This window comes from Camelus ferus, chromosome 6 (genome assembly GCF_009834535.1).
Source record: "Camelus ferus isolate YT-003-E chromosome 6, BCGSAC_Cfer_1.0, whole genome shotgun sequence".
Lineage (NCBI taxonomy): Eukaryota > Metazoa > Chordata > Mammalia > Artiodactyla > Camelidae > Camelus > Camelus ferus.
The window spans coordinates 20,554,248-20,572,231 of NC_045701.1; the positions used below are offsets into that span (position 1 = coordinate 20,554,248).

Below are 17,984 nucleotides of genomic sequence, written 5' to 3' on the forward strand. Positions count from 1 at the left end.
CCCTCCTTCTTAGGACCCCAACTCCATCCTTAGGATGGTGTTCAAGGTCTGAGTGGGGGACAGAAATCACAGAAAAGAAGTCCCTAAAGTTCTTAGAGGATTTCTCTACCACATACCTAGAATATTTGTCTGTTTGTTGTAGTACAATAAAAGGTTTTTTCTGTGATGTTTCACTTAATCTACATACCCACAACCTTTAGCGTCTAAAGTTCTCTCCCCTTTTGGTGGGAAAGGGCAGCCATTCCTCCATCCCCATCCCCCCAAATCCCCAGTCAAACCAGGCGCTCAAGGAATTACAAAGCTACTTTTAATACTTTGGGGTGAGCCCCACAGGAATAAAAAACACTGGGAAAGGGTAACCCCCTCACCCCCAGGAGTGGCCCAGGGGAAGAGAGGCTACCTGAGGGGAAGGAAGCACAAAAGGGACCCGCTGCAGACTCAGGGCAAAGGGAATGCCATCGGTGCTGGGACCTGTGAGCACTACAGGAGAAACGCGAGCGTGGTAGGACTGGCTCCAGGCACACAGGCGAAGGGCAAGAGGGTTGGACACGAAGCCACAAAGCTACTTGGGTTCCTCCTTCTTCTCGTTTGCCTTTTTCTGCTTCTGCTGCATGATCTCCGAGTCCCTGGGGGTAGAGATGATGGGGCACTGGGAGGTACCAGAGGGCAAAAAGGACAAGATGCAGGGGGATGAAGGGCACAAAGGACAAGATGGAAGTGGATGGGACAAAATTCAGCATGTGGCTGCTGTATTCCCACCCTAGGAGTACAAGAGGAAGAGAGCTGGGGCTCAAAAGGCAATCAGTCTCTATCTGGCTGTTGCCCAAGGGGTCAGAAGTCTGGCCACACAGGCCCAAGGCTGTGCTGAGTACCATACCCAGCAACACCAATGAGAAGGTTGGGAAAAGGGAGGGCAAATGAACCGCAAGGAGGGCCAAAAGTACCGGGCTGTCATAACCACTACTGCATTTGAAATGTGAAGCTCCCTGCCCTTGCCCTTAAGGTCAGACCCAAGGGGCACTCAGAAATCAGACCGAGGGCAGGCACCCGCCCCAGTCCCTTCCTGTAACAGTGAGCCAACAATTTAGAGGGTTAGAGGAATAAAACCCTAGAGGAAACAATGCACTTTGTCCCTCACGACTAGTCCATATGTAAGCCCTGAGGTAGCTCTTTCCTGGCACAACCCTTGGTCTAACCCAGGCCTCACCCTCCCCTTCCCTCCCCTCCCTGGGGCTACCTCTGCTTGCGGGCGGCAGCAGAAAGCCCGTCATCTCGGCGCTTTCCCTTAACCGAGTCGCTCTGCTTTTTCATGTTCTTCTGGCGGGCGAGCTCGCGCTGGTTACCGCCTAAAGAAAGAAGGTAAAAGGCTGAGACGCGAGGGCCTTTCTGGCCACGCACCGGCGACCCTTTTCCCTCAGCCGAACACCAATAAGCTCCGACACTTCATTCCCCGGGCGCGGACACCGGCCCGTTTCCGGGCCTAGGCTGCAGATCGGGCGGGGTGCGGGGGAGAGCTGCCACGGGACAGGTCAAACCGGGGGGTGAGGGTGGGAGGATGGTCCCAAGGAGTCTGCTAGAAGCGCGTTTCGAATTTCGGGGAGACATGGGGGCACAGTGAAGTGGCGGGGTGTGTGCACGAGCTGGCCTGTGGGGGATGGGCAGGGACCTGGAGTAGGGGGGCTCTGGGTCTATCACAGGGACGCAGGGCTTCTTCCCACACCGCCGAAGGTCGAGGAGGACCCTTGCCTGACGTGGCGGGGGAGGGTGGGGAGAAATTCTCAAGAAGTGGCAGTGGGCAATGGGTCGATTTCCGGGCTCCGAGTGTGAGGGTCGCTAAAGAGCGCTCCCAGAGAAAGGCCTCAGTGGGGAAGCCAAAAGGAGGTCAATGCCGAAATTCGGCACTCGTATCTAGGATGGAAAGGGAGAAAAGGGCAAAAGGAGGGGGCTTCAGTGCTCACGGGTCATGGCGACGGCAGCGGCTCCGGCCTGCCTCCGTTGCGTCCCCTCGTTCAGTCCGACGTTGCAGGCCCCGCCCCTTTCTCCCAGCGTAACGAAGTCGTCGTTTCCTCCCCGCCCCTTCGCGCCCGGGCGCCCGCTTCCATTGGACAGGAAGAAACACGTGGGACGGCCGGCCACGCTGGAGCCTGGGTGGCTGAGAGGCGGAGGTTGGCAGGCCGAGCGCCTGCGTGGGGCGGGGCTTCCTGAGCAAGTCGTTTAGGTCGGGCGGGGAGAAAGTAGGCCGGGTCACGTGGGTAGGGTGGGGGTGGACGGGTGCGGCTGGCGATGTGGCGCTCCCGCGGCCTCGGGCACGTGACCTAGAAGAATGACCTCATGCGAGGACGGTTTGGGACACTAACAAACTTGTCCAGAGGGAACGCTGGGGGAACAGAGGGCGGGGGTTGCGGGGGCCAAAGTGGTCCAGCCAGTTCTGTTATCAAAACTCAAACTTGGCCTTGTTACTTAGGATCCCCCCACCCAACCACCTATTTGGACACTTGAGTTCACGTACCGTGTAAAATCATGTACAAACACAACCCAGAAACTCCCTTCTGACCGCACTGTTCCCCTATCCCAAACTCCTCCAATATAGAAATTCGCAGCCACGTCGTTTATATCCTAAAATTTTGGTCCTGTTCATATCCCACATAAGCTTTAAATATGTAGCTTGGAAATACTGGAGGACCCCAAACTCAGGCTTTGAAGTTGGATCAGGGACTAAAAGGGTGAGAAATGCACATAGTATCCATTTCTCCCTCTGGCATTTTCCCACTGTACTATCTCCACCAGCCACACCTGGTTTGTAATTGGCAATTGGATAGGGCAGGAAGCTTAGATTTCCCACTAAACTCATTCTCATTCCCAGCTTCACTAATCTGTAGAAGACTCCCCACTCGTCCTGGGGAATTCACTTGATAAAGGAGAAATGCTTAGGGGAATCTCACAGGAAAGGATTGGTTGTAAATTTTAACTTGTGATTCTCTCCAGCTAGTGCCCATAGCAGAACCGAGTTGAGGTTGGAACTTCAAACTAGCTTCCTCCTCAACCCAGAGCTGATGGGCAGGCAATAAACCGCATTAAGTACCATCCTCATGATTTTTACCATACCCAAGTATCAATTGAACTACTATTTATTACTTTAAAATTTTGTATCAGTCTTAAATGAGGGATATAACTCAAACTTAATATTCCTTTAGTAAATTTAAAATCAGTATCATCTGTTCACAAACAAAACTATAAACTAAAAATAAATAACTATATTTATAACTATAACTATGAAAATAAATACAATGAAAGTGAAAATATTATTAAACTACCAAAATAGTATCACTGTCAAGGTGCCGCACCTGGGGCCTGCCCTCTCTTTCTTAGGAGAAATTAATAAGTGTTAGAGATGAAAAAAGGCATGTCTTTCAAACTGAAGCTTTCTCTTTATATAATCAGAAGATTGGAAAGCATTTAATTTTTGTATTTTCAGTATGATTTAATGCTATATCTATATACTAATTAAAATTACTTCTCATACCACCAGTAGCATGTCTCCTACCAGTTGGTACATACTGAATGTAATAGATCAACATTAGTGGCCCACATAACAGTGTACAAATTCTGCCTCTGCTACTTACTGGATTTGATTCTGGACATTTATTTTCTCCATGCTTCAATTTCTTTATATGAAAAACGGGAATAATATCTACCCTCTAGTATGTGGAAGAGATTAATACAGATAATTTGGTGTAAAGGTCTTGGCCCATAAGAGGTATTTAGTTAATGTCTCCTCCATCTTCCTTTTTCAACTCCTGAGACTTCTTCCTTCTCCAGATTCCTCTAACCCCTGTGTAGCAGCCAGTCTCTGAAATGCCCCCCAATGGTCCCTCCCTCCTGGTATTCACATCCTTGTGTTTCCCTCTCCCACACTAAATCAGGGACCCAAGGCTCTGAATCAGAGAGGAGGTGAGGCAGGGTTTAGGAACCCCACATATGAAGTGAGAAGATGAGGAAACTTGACTTGAAGGGCGGGGACATCATCTGCAGACCTACAGCAACAGACTGACCACAGTTCATAAAAAGAATCTGGTTTCCTAGCCCCAGGTTCCCATGGGTCCCCTTGTATGTAGAGAAACCACAGAACCAGCCCCATGGGGAAAACTGAGCTAGTCAGAGATGAGTGAAATAGTGCAGGATGAGGAAGCAAGTTCTCTTTCACACCTGCTACTTCTTAATTAACTTCAGCAGCTCAGGTGGGTGAGAGAGTGACCAATCCTGTAAATAGTCTCCTCTTAATTCACCCGACTCTACCCACCGTGCTCAAGAGTCTATTTCCAATCCTAACAGAACCTAGACTGGTTGCCATACCTCCAGTCTTATTTTTCCAGGAGTTGCCAAAAAGTTCACTCATTTTTTCCCCCTTAACAGAGGCACTGGGGATCAAACCCAGGACCTTGTGTACATCAAGCTTGCACTCTACCATCGAAATTTACTCCCCATCCCCTAAAGTTCACTTATTCTTTCAACAAATATTCATTGTGTTATGTACTGTGTACCAACTATTGTATTAGTCATTAGGTATACAGTGACGAACAAAAGATACATATCACCATGCTCATGCAACATATAGTGTAGAGAAGAAACAATTCTCTCTCTATAAATAATACATATATAAGTATTTCTGTGTGTATGTGTGTGTATATATATATTATGCAAATAGCTTTGAAAGAAATGAACAGATTTTACACAAGGATGGTATTCAAAATATTTAACAGGGCACACAGCATAAGCACCTACCCATCAAAACAGATAGTGTAATCTAAATAAAGACTTATCTGTGAATGATTCATCTACCTGTCCGGTAAGAAATCGTAGTACAGCTGGTTCTGTGAAGGGATTATATGGATAGACCCTAAATTTGATTACGGAAGTGAAACAAGTCACATTTGAGCTGAGGCAAAAAGATGAAGAGTTAGCCAGGCCAAGGACAGGGGTGCGGGGGAACTTTTCAAGAGAAGAAACAGCTGAAAGAAAAAAAGAAAAAGAGGAAACAGCATGTGTGAAGGCCCTAAGGCCCTGCTCCCTCAGGTCATCCCATCAACAGCCGCAAGGTTAGTGGATAGATGATAGGCAAGTCACTTGTGCCTAGTGAGCATGGTATGAAACTAGGTCAGGAAGTAGGTAGGGTAGTGATATGATCTGAGTCACTACAGCTAATACCATTGCTAGCTAACATTAAATGAGTGCTTTTACATATATTAAGTGTACTCTTCTTATTTGACACTTACAATGACCTTTTCCGGTGTCATTATCCCCTTTCTACCGAGTTAGAAACATCGGCACAGTCTGAGCTTGCCCAAGGAAGCTCAGATAATAACGGGTGGGGCTCAGAGTCTAATCCAGCCTGTGCTCTTCATCAGCAGGAGGTGAATTTTGAAGAGATCACTCTGTGGGAGGAAAGTGGATTAGAGGAGATAAATGGAAATTGGGAGACCAGTCCAGAGGCTATCACAGACATCCAGGATGCCAGGCCTAATTTAGTAACAGAAAATTGAAATGCAGTTCAGACCAATTTGGGCAAAAAGGGGAATTTGTTGGTTTACATAACCAAACTAGGGGATGGGCTGAGGTGTGACTAACTGTAAGGGAAACTAAAACCAATGTCAGGGTGATGCCTCTATGTCTCTTTGCTTTATTTTCTCAGACCCAGATCCCTTAACATGATAGGAAATGGCCACCAGTGGTTCCTGCCTAGAATCTCACAGCATGTCCAAGAGAGAGAGTCTGAGTTGCTTCCTTTAGTTTCAGTTTTTAAAATCCCAGGACAGTGCTCTGATGGTTTAGGAGCTTACTCCTGTGGTGGGGAGGTGGTTGTGGGGCAGGATATAATGACAACAGCCCCTACCAGAACTACATGGTTAGCATTGGGAAGAAACAGTTTTATCGAAGAAAGGGAGTTTGTTCCCCAGAAAAGGAAAATGCTAGACAGATAAAACAAAAGATGTCTATTACATCAAGGAACAGAAGATGGCCACTTGGACTGAAATGGTAGTAGCAGAACTGGCAAAAGTGTGTGGCTTCAAAATATATTTTGGAGATTCAGTTAGAGAGGAAGATACTATTGATTTCTGGGTTCATTCATATTCTTCATCAAATATTTAGTCTACATCTAGTAAGTGCCAGACCCTTCTAGGCACTGGTATACAGTGGTGAGCAAAATAGACATGGTCTCCGACCTCATGAAGTTAACACTTTAGTGGAGGAGACTTACAATTCACAAGTAGCCAAACTAAACAATACTAAAAAAAAGAACTGTATTAAGTGTTAAAAGTGCAAGGATGAAGAATAATGGAAGAGATCCACTTCTATGGTGACATTTGAACTGAGGCTTGGAGCCAGCTGTAGGGGAAGTAGAAGAGAGTTCCAGCAGCACAGGTGAATTCCAAACATTTCTAAAATCCCTCCTTTATCAAGGAAGAGCAATACAGTTTTAGGAAAATCTTTACCTCCTCCCTATATTCCAAGGGTGCTCAATCAAAGAAAACTCATCACTCTTAGTGTTGATTGACTCAGGAACCAGCACCTAAACCAATTATTGAATTGTATTCACCTGGTGGCAGTTACAGCTTCAGGAATTAATATGTGACAAATTGGCCTGATCAGAACAAAGGGAAGGACTTTTGTTCCATTGTGAGGAGAGGGACAGAGCTCTCTCCCACTGACTTGAATAAAGACGCACATACAAAAAAACAAAACAACAACAACAACAACAAAAAAAGACACACATAGCCCCTGCTGCTTTTGGCTTCTATGACTTTGAAGTACAAACCTTAGGTTGAAGCAAAGTGAGTGGCAGAATAAGGAAACTTGGTCTTTGATAATGCTTGGGCTACTGGATACTGTAACATTTATTCTCTTTCTGAGCTTTCTGCTATGAGAACTACCATATTTGTTTTTGTGTAAGCTGCCTTGAGTCAGATTTCTGTTACTTCAGCCAAATACATTTTAATAATAAACAAACTACAGAAATAGCATATTCTAAGACCCTGAGGTGGGGAAAAGCTTGAATAATTAGATAAATTGAAGGGGATTACATAATAAAATGATCTAGTAAGATTAGCTAAAAGTGCAACCCGCCCTCTCCATGAATATCAAGCTTCTAGTTAGATTTTAGTGCCTTCCTTGTAGAGATGAGTGGATAACCAAGGATCAGCAAGCATTGGGGGAAACACACTTAACATAAAAATAAACCAAAACAAAGCAGAAACAGAAAATAAGGTCTCAGAGGATCAAAAACAATTCCAGGAACAATAACAAAAAAAAAAAAAAAAAAAAAGGAAGGGAGACTATAATTAGTATCCTCAGAAATGAAGAGGATATTGAACAAAAACTAGGGAGCTATTAAAAACAAACATTCAGAAAATGATAAAGAGCTCTTGGAAATTAAAAATATGATAGATGAAAGAAAAAATCAATAGAACTGTTGGAAGATAAAAATTGAAGAAATATTTCAGAAAATTGGACAGATAGTGATAGAAAGGAAAAAAACAAGAAAACTAGACAATCAGTTCAGGAGAGCCAACATCTGTATTATATGAGTTTCAGAATGAGAGGAAAGAAATCAGAGGAAGGAAAACGAAAATGGAGGGGCCCCACTCAGTGCCCAGCACAAAGAATAAGAAAGTATCTACACCACCATGTATCAGAACACTGGAGTCAAAGAGAAGATTCTAAAGGCTTCTGAGACACATAACAGGTCACATACAAAGAACAAAGAATCAGGAACTTCAGACTTGTCAGCAGCAACACTGGAATCCAAAAAACAATGGAGTGATGTCATCAATATCTGAAGAAAAATAATTTAACACCTAGATTTTTTTCACCCAGCCAAACCATCAATTAAGTATGAGAATATAATAAAGTTACACAAAGTCTCAAAAGACTTATCTACCATGCACCCTTGTCAGGAAGCTATTAGGGAGGTAGTCCACCAAAATAAGGGGGTAAATCAAAAGAAAAACTCATAGAATACAGGAAAAATGGTATCCAACATAGGAGAAAAGTGAAGAAAATTTCCAAGCAACTGTGAAGGGAGATCCCAGGATGATAACTTTGTAGCAGGTTTAGAGAGAAACTATTTCAGACTGGAACAGGAGAATGAAAAGGTCTAAGAAAAAAAATGAAGACTTGCGAAAATGATAAATTATCTGATTGAATATATGAAGAAGAAATTTCCACTTCTAGAAGAGAATATCTAGAATTAACTGATAATAAGTACATACGCAAACTAAATACACAAACCAAAAAAGAGGTAATTATTATCAAGGGGAAACATACAAAAAAGAAAATGTAAACAGCACACAAAGTATCATAGCTTATAAATAACATTTACAAACTCATAAAATGTAAACATTAAATATGGTATTGATAACAAAAGTAATATTACATTAGGAGGATGAAGAGAGAAAGTACATGCTTATATGTGGAGAAGATGAGAGAGTTAAGTTCTCATTTTAAAAATAGAAGCCAATGGCTAATATCTGAAACTTAAAAAGCCAGAAATGGCATGATACTTAGAAAAAGCAGTAAATGCCAGAAGAAACAGCTAAAAGAGCTGTAATCTCCTTTGAGCCGTAGAAAGCAGAATGGGATAGGGATAAATATTTTTCATTATGCCTTGTAAGGAATTTATAGGTACATAACTTCCATGAAAACAAATAAGTACTAAGTTAAAAACCCAACCATGGTAATGAATACAATAGTCTAGGAGGGTAGAGGAGGCTGAGGAGGAGTCTAGGTACGGATCTCTTAGGAGCTGTCAGAAATGTACCCCTTCACCCCTGCCCCACCCCCACCCTCACCTCTGCCCTGCCCTCCTCCCACTCCCACCTCTCCCCCAACTCCACCCCTGCTCCCACCCCCAGGGGGACTGGTTTTTTTTGTTTGTTTGTTTTTTACTTTCTCTTTCTGATATTTCATTATTAGTGTAAAGAAATGCAACGGATTTCTGTATGTTAATCTTGTACCCTGCTACCTTACTGAATTCATTTATTAGTTCTAATAGTTTTTGTGTAAAATCTTTAGGATTTTCTATATAGAGTATCATGTCATCTGCATGTAATGACAGTTTTGCCTCTTCCCTTCTGATTTGGATATCTTTTATTTCTTATGGTTACCAAAGGGGAAGGACGGGAGGGCTAAATTGGGAGTATGGGATTAACAGGTACACACTACCATATATAAGATAGATAAACAACAAGATTTTACTGTATAGCACAGGGAACTATATTCAATGTCTTATAATAAACTATAATGGAAATCCCCCCAAAATAATATAGATAAATACATATAGCTATATAACTGAATCACTTTGCTGTACACCACAATATTGTAAATCAACTATACTTCAATTAAAAAATTAAGATTTTGGATGCCCAAAATCAGTAAATAAAAATAAAATACATTTTAAAAATACACCCATGGTATTTGTATACCCATGTTCATAGCAGCATTATTCACAATAGCCAAAAGGTAGAAGCAACCCCAAGTGTCTATTGCCAGATTAAAGGACAAGGAAAATGTGGGATATACATACAATGGAATCTTATTCAACCTTGAAAAGGAAGGAAATCCTGACACATTCTACAACATGGATAAACCTTGAAAACATTACGCTGAGTGAAATAAGTCAGTCACAAAAAGACAAATATTATGATAGCACTTGTGAGGTATCTAGAATAGTCAAATTCTTAGAAACAGAAAGGAAACAACAGAAGTGGTTGGCAGAGACTGGGAGGAGGGAAAACAGGGAGTTGTTTAATAGGTAGAGTTTGTTTTGCAAGATGGAAAATGTTCTGGAGATTGGTTGCAAAACAATGTAAATGTACTTAACGCTACTGACCTGTACATTTTTAAATGGTGAAGATGGCAAATTTTGTTCTGTGTATTTTACCACAGTTAAAATAAAAAAATTAAGATTACATGGGATCATAAGGATATAAATATGTTCATATATCAGTATCAAAATATAAAAATGTGGTATAGTAACAGTGCATTTTTATCCATGCATTAAATAAAAACACCAAGAGGCAAGTCTAATAAAAATCGTAATTATAAAGTAGTAATGAATTCAAATGATGTTTAGATGTCTCTCCAACAATTGTAATGTGAAATGAAAATACTCCTTATTTCTATTGGCGAGAACATCACAGGTGCTGCTAGTACCAGTGGGTTTGCTGCCTACATTCATAATTTGAAGATGTTAAATTTCTGTTAGAGGTTAGTGAAAATAAAGGTATAATTTTTTACCTTCCAAGTTCGCAGAATCCCTGACTTCTTCAGACACAATTTTAGAACCTCCGCTTTGTGACCTTGGATAAGCTCCTCTAAACTTTTGTTTTCTCACCAGTCCTTAGTGTTGGACACATTACTAACTCCTTTACACTTCCAGGCAGTTATTTCACATCATTTTTACCCCTCTACCTCTATTACTCCTCCCTCATCCTCTTTCTCAGTTGCTTCCTACTTTACTGAGAAAATTGAAGAATCAGAAGAGAACTTCCATAGACATCTACCTTTTGCACCTGTGTTGCCTTTTTCCATAGATTAACTGCCTGTGCTTCTGTGGAAAGCCACTCCTGAGTAGATCCCACTTCCTCTAACCTACTCGAGAACATCACTCTAGCAATCCTCTGCTCTTTCCTTCCTACATCATTCAAATTTGGGAGATAGTCCCCAGATAATTCCCAACAGCATACAAATATGCTCTTTCTTTTACTGTAAAAGCTTCTCTTGATCCGATTTCCCCCAGCAATTAACTCCCTGTTTCTTTGCCCTGTATCTGGCAAAACTCATGTTTCTTATACCCCTGTAAATGCCTTTTATACCATTCTCTTTAAAGCTCCTCCAGTCAGGCTTTCCCCTCACCATTTCACCAGAACTGCTCTTGTTCAGATTACCAATTAATCCACATTGACAAACCCAGTGGTCAATTTTTTCCTTTTTCTTTTATAACAGTTTTATTGAAATATAATTCATACACCATATAATTCACCCATTTGAAGTGTAATGTACAATTTAATAGCTCTTGATATAATCCACAGATATGCACAACCATTACCACTGTCAATTTTAGGACATTTTCTTCCCAATGTTCAATTCTTTTTTTTTTTTTAAATTGAAGTATAATTGATTTAGCATGTTGTGTTAGTTTCTGGTGTATAGCATAGTGATTCAGTTATACCTTTACATATTCTTTTTCATTGTAGGTTATTACAAGCTGTTGAATATAGTTCCCTGTGCTATACAGTAGGACCTGGTGTACATATATATAGAAATATATAATATATATAGATAAATATATCTATTTGTACATAGTAATTTGTGTCTGCTAATCGCAAACACCTCGTTTATTCTTCCCCCTCCCCCCTTTCACTTTGGTAACCATAAATTTGTTTTCTATGTCTGTGAGTCTCTTTTCTGTTTTGTCAATAAGTTCATTTGTGTCATTTTTTTAAGGTTCCACATGTATGTGATATCATGTGATATTTGTCTTTGACTTATTTCACTTAGTATGATAATCTCTAGATCCAATAGTCAATTCTTAATCTTCATTTTACTTGTCTGTTGATGGTATTTGACACAGTTGATCAGTCTCTTCTCCTTGAAACATTTTTTTCACTTGGCTTTTAGGACATCACACTCTCTTCCTCCTTCCTCACTGGACATGGCCTTTCAGTTGGCTTTGCTTTTCTTTCCCCTGACTTATTTCTAGAGATTGGAGTGCCCCTGGGTGCAATCCTTTTGGCTTTTGTCCATCTTCCTGGGTGAGCTTGTCCGGTCTCGTGGCTTTAAATACCACCTATATGTTAAGTACTGCCAAGTTCACATCTTTAGCTCAGACATCCTTCACCATCTCCAAACTTGTATATACAACTGCATGCTCTACATGTGGATTCTGACAGACGACTGAAAATGTTCAGAACTGACCCTATTCCACCAGCAGTGTTCCCTACCTCAGCTGATGACAATTTCATCCTTCTAGTTGTTCTGGCCAAAAATCCTAGAGTCATTCTTGATGCCATTTCTCTCTCAGATACTGTATTCAATCTATCAGGGAATCCTGTCAGCTCTACTCTCAATATGTCCAGAACCAAATCCCTTCTCCCACCTCCTTTGCTACCCCCTCGTGCAAGTCACCACCATCTCTAGCTTGAATTACTGCAATAGCCTCCTAACAGGTCATACTGCTTTTATCCTTGTCTCCTGCGATCTATTCTTAACAGCAACCAGAGTGATCCTTTTAAAATAGAAATGACTTCATGTTACCTCTCTGCTCAAAACTCTGCAGTGACTCCCCATTTCACTCTAAGTAAAAGCCAAAGTCCTTAAAATGGCCCACAAGGGCTTCCATGACCTGCTCCACCCCTGCCTCTTACCTTCCTGACTTCATCTCTCACTACTCTCCCCCTCACTTACTTTGCTCCAGTTACACTGGCCTCACCTTCTTCTCAAACACTCCAGGCACACTTCTGACTTAGAGAGTTTGCACTGACTAGTTATTCCCTCTGCCTGGAAGACATTTCCTCACTTCCTTTAGGGCATAGCTCAAATTTCATCTTCTCCAAAAGGCCTCCTCTAACTAACTTACTTAACTTACTCAACTTACTTAGTCAGTCCTCTCCACACTCCTCTGCTTCCTCCTCCTTCACATCCAAACCCCCTTACTTTGCTTTTTTTCTCTTTTTGCTATAGCATTTATCACTTTTGAACATACAGTGTATTTCTTTTCTTATGTTTCTTTCTTTTTTTTTAGTTTTCTATTTTATTTATCTATCTTATGTTTATTTCATAGGTGCTTTTCTAGTGTCTCCTTTCCCTCTAGAATGGAAGCTCTCTCAAAACAAGAATCTGTTCATTGGTATATTCCAAGGATCTAGTAGTTTCAGACACAGAGTAAGTGCTCAATAAATATTTGCTAAATGAATGAAAAATGCAGACAATAATACCTATTCTAAAAAGTTATTGTAGGGATCATGTAACATACAGAGATCCTGACACACAGTGGATACACAACAAATGTTAGAACCATACCTCTCTTCTCTCTTCTCCAAATATCCTCCCTAGTTGCCTCTTTTAGCACTATTCCTTCCTGCCCCTCCAGAAATTTTCACCATTCTAGTCTCTCCTTTGAGTTTAAATCCAGGAAAATCTAACAAAAGTCCATAGATGTCATCTGAGAAGAAAAAGGACCCTAGGAGACCAGCTTTACCCATTGCCACAAATCTTTATCAAATTAGGAAATGATCACCCAGAGAAACAGACAGCCTGAGGAGATGGATAGGTACATGTTTTTGTTGTTGGAGTTGGAGGTTAGTTGCACTGATTTAAAAATCAACTTTATTGAAGAAAAAAAAACCTAAAAAACAACTTAAAAAATCAACTTTATTGAGGCATAATTTACACACATTAAAATATATACATTTTAAGTGTTTGATGAGTTTTGACAAACGTATAAATAACTTGATTTGGGGTGAAGGGCATTAAGGTCACCCTTATTATGCCGATCAATGAGGTCAGCAGAGGTATCCAGGCTAGGAAAGAGAACACCAGGGTTCTTGGGAAACATACCCAAATAGGGACAAGTGGAGACACGAAGGGTCGACATGAGATTAGTCCCGGGGTCTCACTACACCAGGATCTGGACCTCCAGAACATCTGGCAACTTCGTGGCATCTCTTGGTCCTCCTGAGGGAGTGAGAGAGCCGGCTCCCTTTCACAACAATCTCACGTGTATAGGCCAGGAGGGGAAACCTGGAACTTAGTTCTCTCTCTCTGCTCAGCAACTCTCCTGCCATCAACCACGCCCCCATCCCTGCCCACCGATGGGGGGCGCTCCAGCTTCCGACAGCCAAACTTCACCGCTGCCACGACACCCACGGGGCCCGGTTTTCTCTACATCCCTAGTTAGAAACCGGCTTCAGGTCCGCAGCAGTACTGAGGGCGTTCGGAAAGAGCTGAAGCGCTGCGCCTGGAGCTGGCGTCAGGAATCCCCCTTCGAGTCAGCCGTCCTCCGGTCCCTGGGGGGTCTTGGCGCTATCCGCTGAGCCCGCCCAGCAACCAGGCCCTGCGTCCCGCCCGCTCTGCGTCTAAAGCAGGTTCAGCTTCAGTTAGATACGGCAACTCCAAATGCAGGTTAGCTGGATAACAAGAGGCAGCGGCTGGGGACTCTGGTGAGGGGTCTGAAGCTGGCCGCAGACTTTCTCCCAGTAACTGGGAGATCCCCTTCCGAAAGCCCAATGAGATGCACACCAATCTAAGAAGAAACCCGTGAGGTGCGCGCTAAGTGCGAGAGAGCGAAGCACCGCCCACGCGGCTGGGAAATCGCTGGAGTGGCGCTGGCTGTGGGTGGGGCCGGGGGTGGGGCCCTGAAGGAGGGTGGGGCCGACCTGGGCTACGGGGTGTGACAGCCTAGTCCTGCACAACGGAGGGGGTGGTGGTGGCCCTCGTCTGTGGCTCCCGTTTTACTTGCTCTGGACCTCGCAGCCATGGAGGGACCCCAGGAGCTTCTGAGTGGGAAGTTCCGGCTCTGCTTCACCCCCGCTGCCCGGACAAGCCTGCTGCTTCTCAGACTCAACGACGCGGCGCTGCGGGCGCTGCAGGAGTGTCAGCGGCAACAGGTGTGACCGGCTCCGGGCCCCATCCTCTCTAGCCCCTGCCCCTCGGGATCTCGGGCCTCAGCCGACGACCCTGGCGAAGGGACCTGGGAATGGGGAGCAGCACCCTTATGCTCCAGCCTCCCCACCTCTCCAAGTGAAGCCTGAGGCAGGTCTTCCCCGAACACCCTCTACTCCCCGCCGGCACCCAACGCTGGATTCTGGGGACAACGCTTCACCAACGCTTAGCTCGCCTCTCTGCTCTCCCGGCAGGTTCGCCCAGTGATTGCTTTCCAAGGCAACCGAGGGGTAAGTGCGGGTCTGGGGTGTGGGGAGGTGGCATGCGGGGAGAACAGACAGGAAAGTCGCCATCAGGGCTGAAAGTAGTCACAGTCTGAGGAAGTTCCGAGAACTGAACCCTAAATTGGGAGAGGGGGCTGCTGGGGTTGTGGTCCCAAGTGGCTGCGGTTGCAGAGATGGTGCCGTCTCAACCTCCTGGGGAACTCCGGCCCAGCTGCACCTGGTGTGCTAACGAGCCCCGTGGGACCCATCTTCAGTCTTAAACTGGCTCAGGGAGGAATAGCATTGACAGGAGGGGGAGGAACTGACTTCATGGGGCTCACCATCTCCTTTTGCCCACAGTATCTGAGGCTCCCAGGCCCTGGCTGGTCCTGCCTCTTCTCCTTCATAGTGTCTCAGTGTGGACAGGAAGGCCCTGGTGGTGGCTTGGACCTTGTGTGCCAGCGCTTAGGCAGGTAAGGGAGAACAGGTAGCAGGTAAGAGACTGTGGAAAGTACGGGAAGGGAATGTCCAGAGGTACTTAAATGTTCTCTATCCTCCTGGGTTTTTTTCATCACTTCTTTCCAGATCTGGGCCTAACCGCCTCCACTGCCTGGGCCCACTCAGGGAACGCCTCACCATTTGGGCAGCCCTGGATTCTATCCCAGCCCCATCTTCAGTTCAGGGACCCAACTTAACTGAAGATGCCAGAGATCATAACTGGCAGAACATGGGAGACGACTCTGAAGGAGACACAGTTTCACAGCCACACATGGCACTAGGAGAGGTGAGGCCAGAAATTGCAGGGAGTTGGGATAAGGTGGGGCAAAACCTGAAGCTCAAAGAGCCAAGTGCCCCTGCCACTTTCCCTGCCAGGTGCCAGATCCACTGGCAAGCAGCCAAGGACAGTCACTCCCAGGCTCCTCGAGGGAACACATGGCACAGTGGGAAGGAAGGTACTTGGGGCAGGGTAGGACTAACCTGGGAAGCCCTGGTATTGTCTTCCTCTCTAATCTCCACCCTGAATACGGTAGTAAGAGATTTGGCCCTACCTCCTACCCTGGGCTTCATCTCCCCTAATCCCTTTTCAAATATCCTAGGAACCAGACCCATCTTCCAAACAGAGAGCCTAATCTGGCACTGCCTTCCTCTGCTAGCCGGAAACATCTGGATAAGGTAGGTGGTAACAGCAAGGGTTTTTCAAAGAGAGTTGTGTCCAATGAAGCTAAAATTTAAAAATTGACAGCCTTCATCTTCATGCTTCCAGAGCTCATTATAGGAAGTAATTTTCAAGAAAAGGGCAGAACATGAGGCTTCTGGCTTACTGTTTATGTAACAGATATTTTCCAACAGAAACGTCCAGCACCTGTAGCCACTGTGGAACTAAAAGAAAAGAGGCTCAGAACTCTGTCTCCAACACCAAGTCAAAACCTTCAGGAGGGAGAAGATTGGGAGCAAGAAGATAAAGATGAAGACATGGGCCCCAGGCTGGCACATAGTCCCTCAGTTCAAGCAGGTGAGTTAATAAGGGGAGGGTGAAACTGCCACCATAGGGAAAAGGCCTACTATCTCCTTGTGTCTTGCTTCCTTCCTAGACTCTGAATCCCCAAGCCCTGAAGAAGTACCAGATTACCTCCTGTGAGTCCCCTGGCATTTCCAATTTTATCAAGTCTTATGCATATGAGATATTAAGATAACCTTCCTGGGAGCTGGAAGCTTTGGGGGCAATGATATTGAAAGTGACAGCTCTCTGCTCCTGGCAGGCAATACAGAGCCATCCACAGTGCAGAGCAGCAACATGCTTATGAGCAGGACTTTGAGACAGATTATGCTGAATACCGCATCCTGCATGCTCGTATTGGGGCTGCCAGCCAAAGGTTCATAGAGCTGGGAGCAGAGATCAAGAGAGTTCAGCGAGGAACTCCAGAACACAAGGTAAGGATTGGACCCAGGCTGGTTTTCCAGCTCTCCTAGCCATAAACTCCCTGCTAACTGCCCATAAGCCTGTTTGTTCAGTGACCAAAGAAAGTGACAAGCAAGCTTGTTTTAAGAGGAAATTAGTCTGTATAATTTGGTAGAATAAAGGAAGTTACTTCCCTCTGTAAGAGAACTGGAGCTTTTTTCTCAAGGTTGAACTTGATGCTAGTATGTTTTGTTTCAGGTGCTGGAAGAAAAGATAGTCCAGGAATATAAAAAGTTCAGGAAGGTAAGACAAGGCCTGGGAATGGTAGCAAGAAGGCAGAATTAATTTGGTTGTTGTTGAAATGGATGTTTTTTCTCTGCAGCGGTGCCCAGGTTACAGGGAAGAAAAGCGTCGCTGTGAGTACCTGCATCAGAAATTGTCCCACATTAAAGGTCTCATCCTGGAGTTTGAGGAAAAGAACAGAGGCAGCTGAAGCTGTCAAAGGGCTCTTTACCCCTCTGGCTCAGTGTGATATGAAGGAACAAAGCAGCTACTAAGAAATAGAGTGCAACTGTCTGCTCATCTCATTGCTGAGTCCATGGTGGCAAGTAGGAGAGCTGCTCTAGGTTCTTAAAGTTTGCTTTTCATTATTGCCATATTTAAAATGTAAGGGTGTGGGTACAGTGCCCAGGCTCCACAGCTGTGCCCAGGAGACTAGGAAAAAGTAGTAGAGGCCTGGCTTTTTCACCTTTAGTTCAGCCAAGTAATTTTTCAAATCCTGAGAAATGACATCATTTCCAGGACAATATACCATCAGGATATTAGGATTTAGCCTGGTAGCCTTCCTAAGACAATAAGAACTTTTAGTAACAGAGCTAAAGGAACTTGTGATACAACTGGATATAATGGGAAAGGGCTTGGGTGTTACCCATGTACTGAAAATGAATTCTTTTACAAACATAGCTAAAAAATTAAAACTAATTGTTTGTGTGTCCTTTGTACAAGTTTATATGATTTCCTTAAATCCCCAAAGGTAGTAGTTCTTACTCCTAGTTGTGTATCTGAACCTCTTCTGGGGCTAAAAAATTAGATCCTCAGATCCCAGGCCAGGTCGCATTAATTAGAATCTCCATGATTACAGTTAGGTGTCTTTACTTCTTTCA

General features: G+C 44.0%; 2 protein-coding genes across 2 annotated transcripts; one reads left to right on the forward strand and one right to left on the reverse strand.

Annotated features, from left to right (window-relative positions):
• Window positions 1–288: 288 nt before the first annotated feature.
• Window positions 289–2,112, reverse strand: SERF2 (small EDRK-rich factor 2). Its single transcript, XM_032481335.1, has 3 exons — window positions 1,959–2,112; window positions 1,238–1,346; window positions 289–626 (listed from the first exon to the last, which is right to left on the reverse strand). The coding sequence occupies exons 1-3, from the start codon at window positions 1,963–1,965 to the stop codon at window positions 563–565; spliced, it is 180 nt and encodes a 59-aa protein (XP_032337226.1). The 5' UTR covers window positions 1,966–2,112; the 3' UTR covers window positions 289–562.
• A 12,330-nt stretch (window positions 2,113–14,442) lies between these two features.
• On the forward strand, window positions 14,443–17,815 carry ELL3 (elongation factor for RNA polymerase II 3). The gene is made up of 11 exons (XM_032481340.1): window positions 14,443–14,663; window positions 14,913–14,948; window positions 15,282–15,394; window positions 15,507–15,705; window positions 15,795–15,874; window positions 16,019–16,094; window positions 16,272–16,434; window positions 16,514–16,556; window positions 16,682–16,853; window positions 17,080–17,124; window positions 17,204–17,815. The coding sequence occupies exons 1-11, from the start codon at window positions 14,532–14,534 to the stop codon at window positions 17,312–17,314; spliced, it is 1,170 nt and encodes a 389-aa protein (XP_032337231.1). The 5' UTR covers window positions 14,443–14,531; the 3' UTR covers window positions 17,315–17,815.
• Window positions 17,816–17,984: the final 169 nt, after the last annotated feature.

Bases quoted from the DNA above. Each gene is read 5' to 3' on its own strand.
- ELL3 (XM_032481340.1), top strand. From the start codon at position 14,532: ATGGAGGGACCCCAGGAGCTTCTGAGTGGGAAGTTCCGGCTCTGCTTC. The intron at 15,395-15,506 runs GTAAGGGAGAAC...ACTTCTTTCCAG, and splicing joins GTGTGCCAGCGCTTAGGCAG to ATCTGGGCCTAACCGCCTCC. The intron at 17,125-17,203 runs GTAAGACAAGGC...TTTTCTCTGCAG, and splicing joins AATATAAAAAGTTCAGGAAG to CGGTGCCCAGGTTACAGGGA.
- SERF2 (XM_032481335.1), bottom strand. The intron at 627-1,237 runs GTAGCCCCAGGG...CTCTACCCCCAG, and splicing joins GCTGCCGCCCGCAAGCAGAG to GGACTCGGAGATCATGCAGC.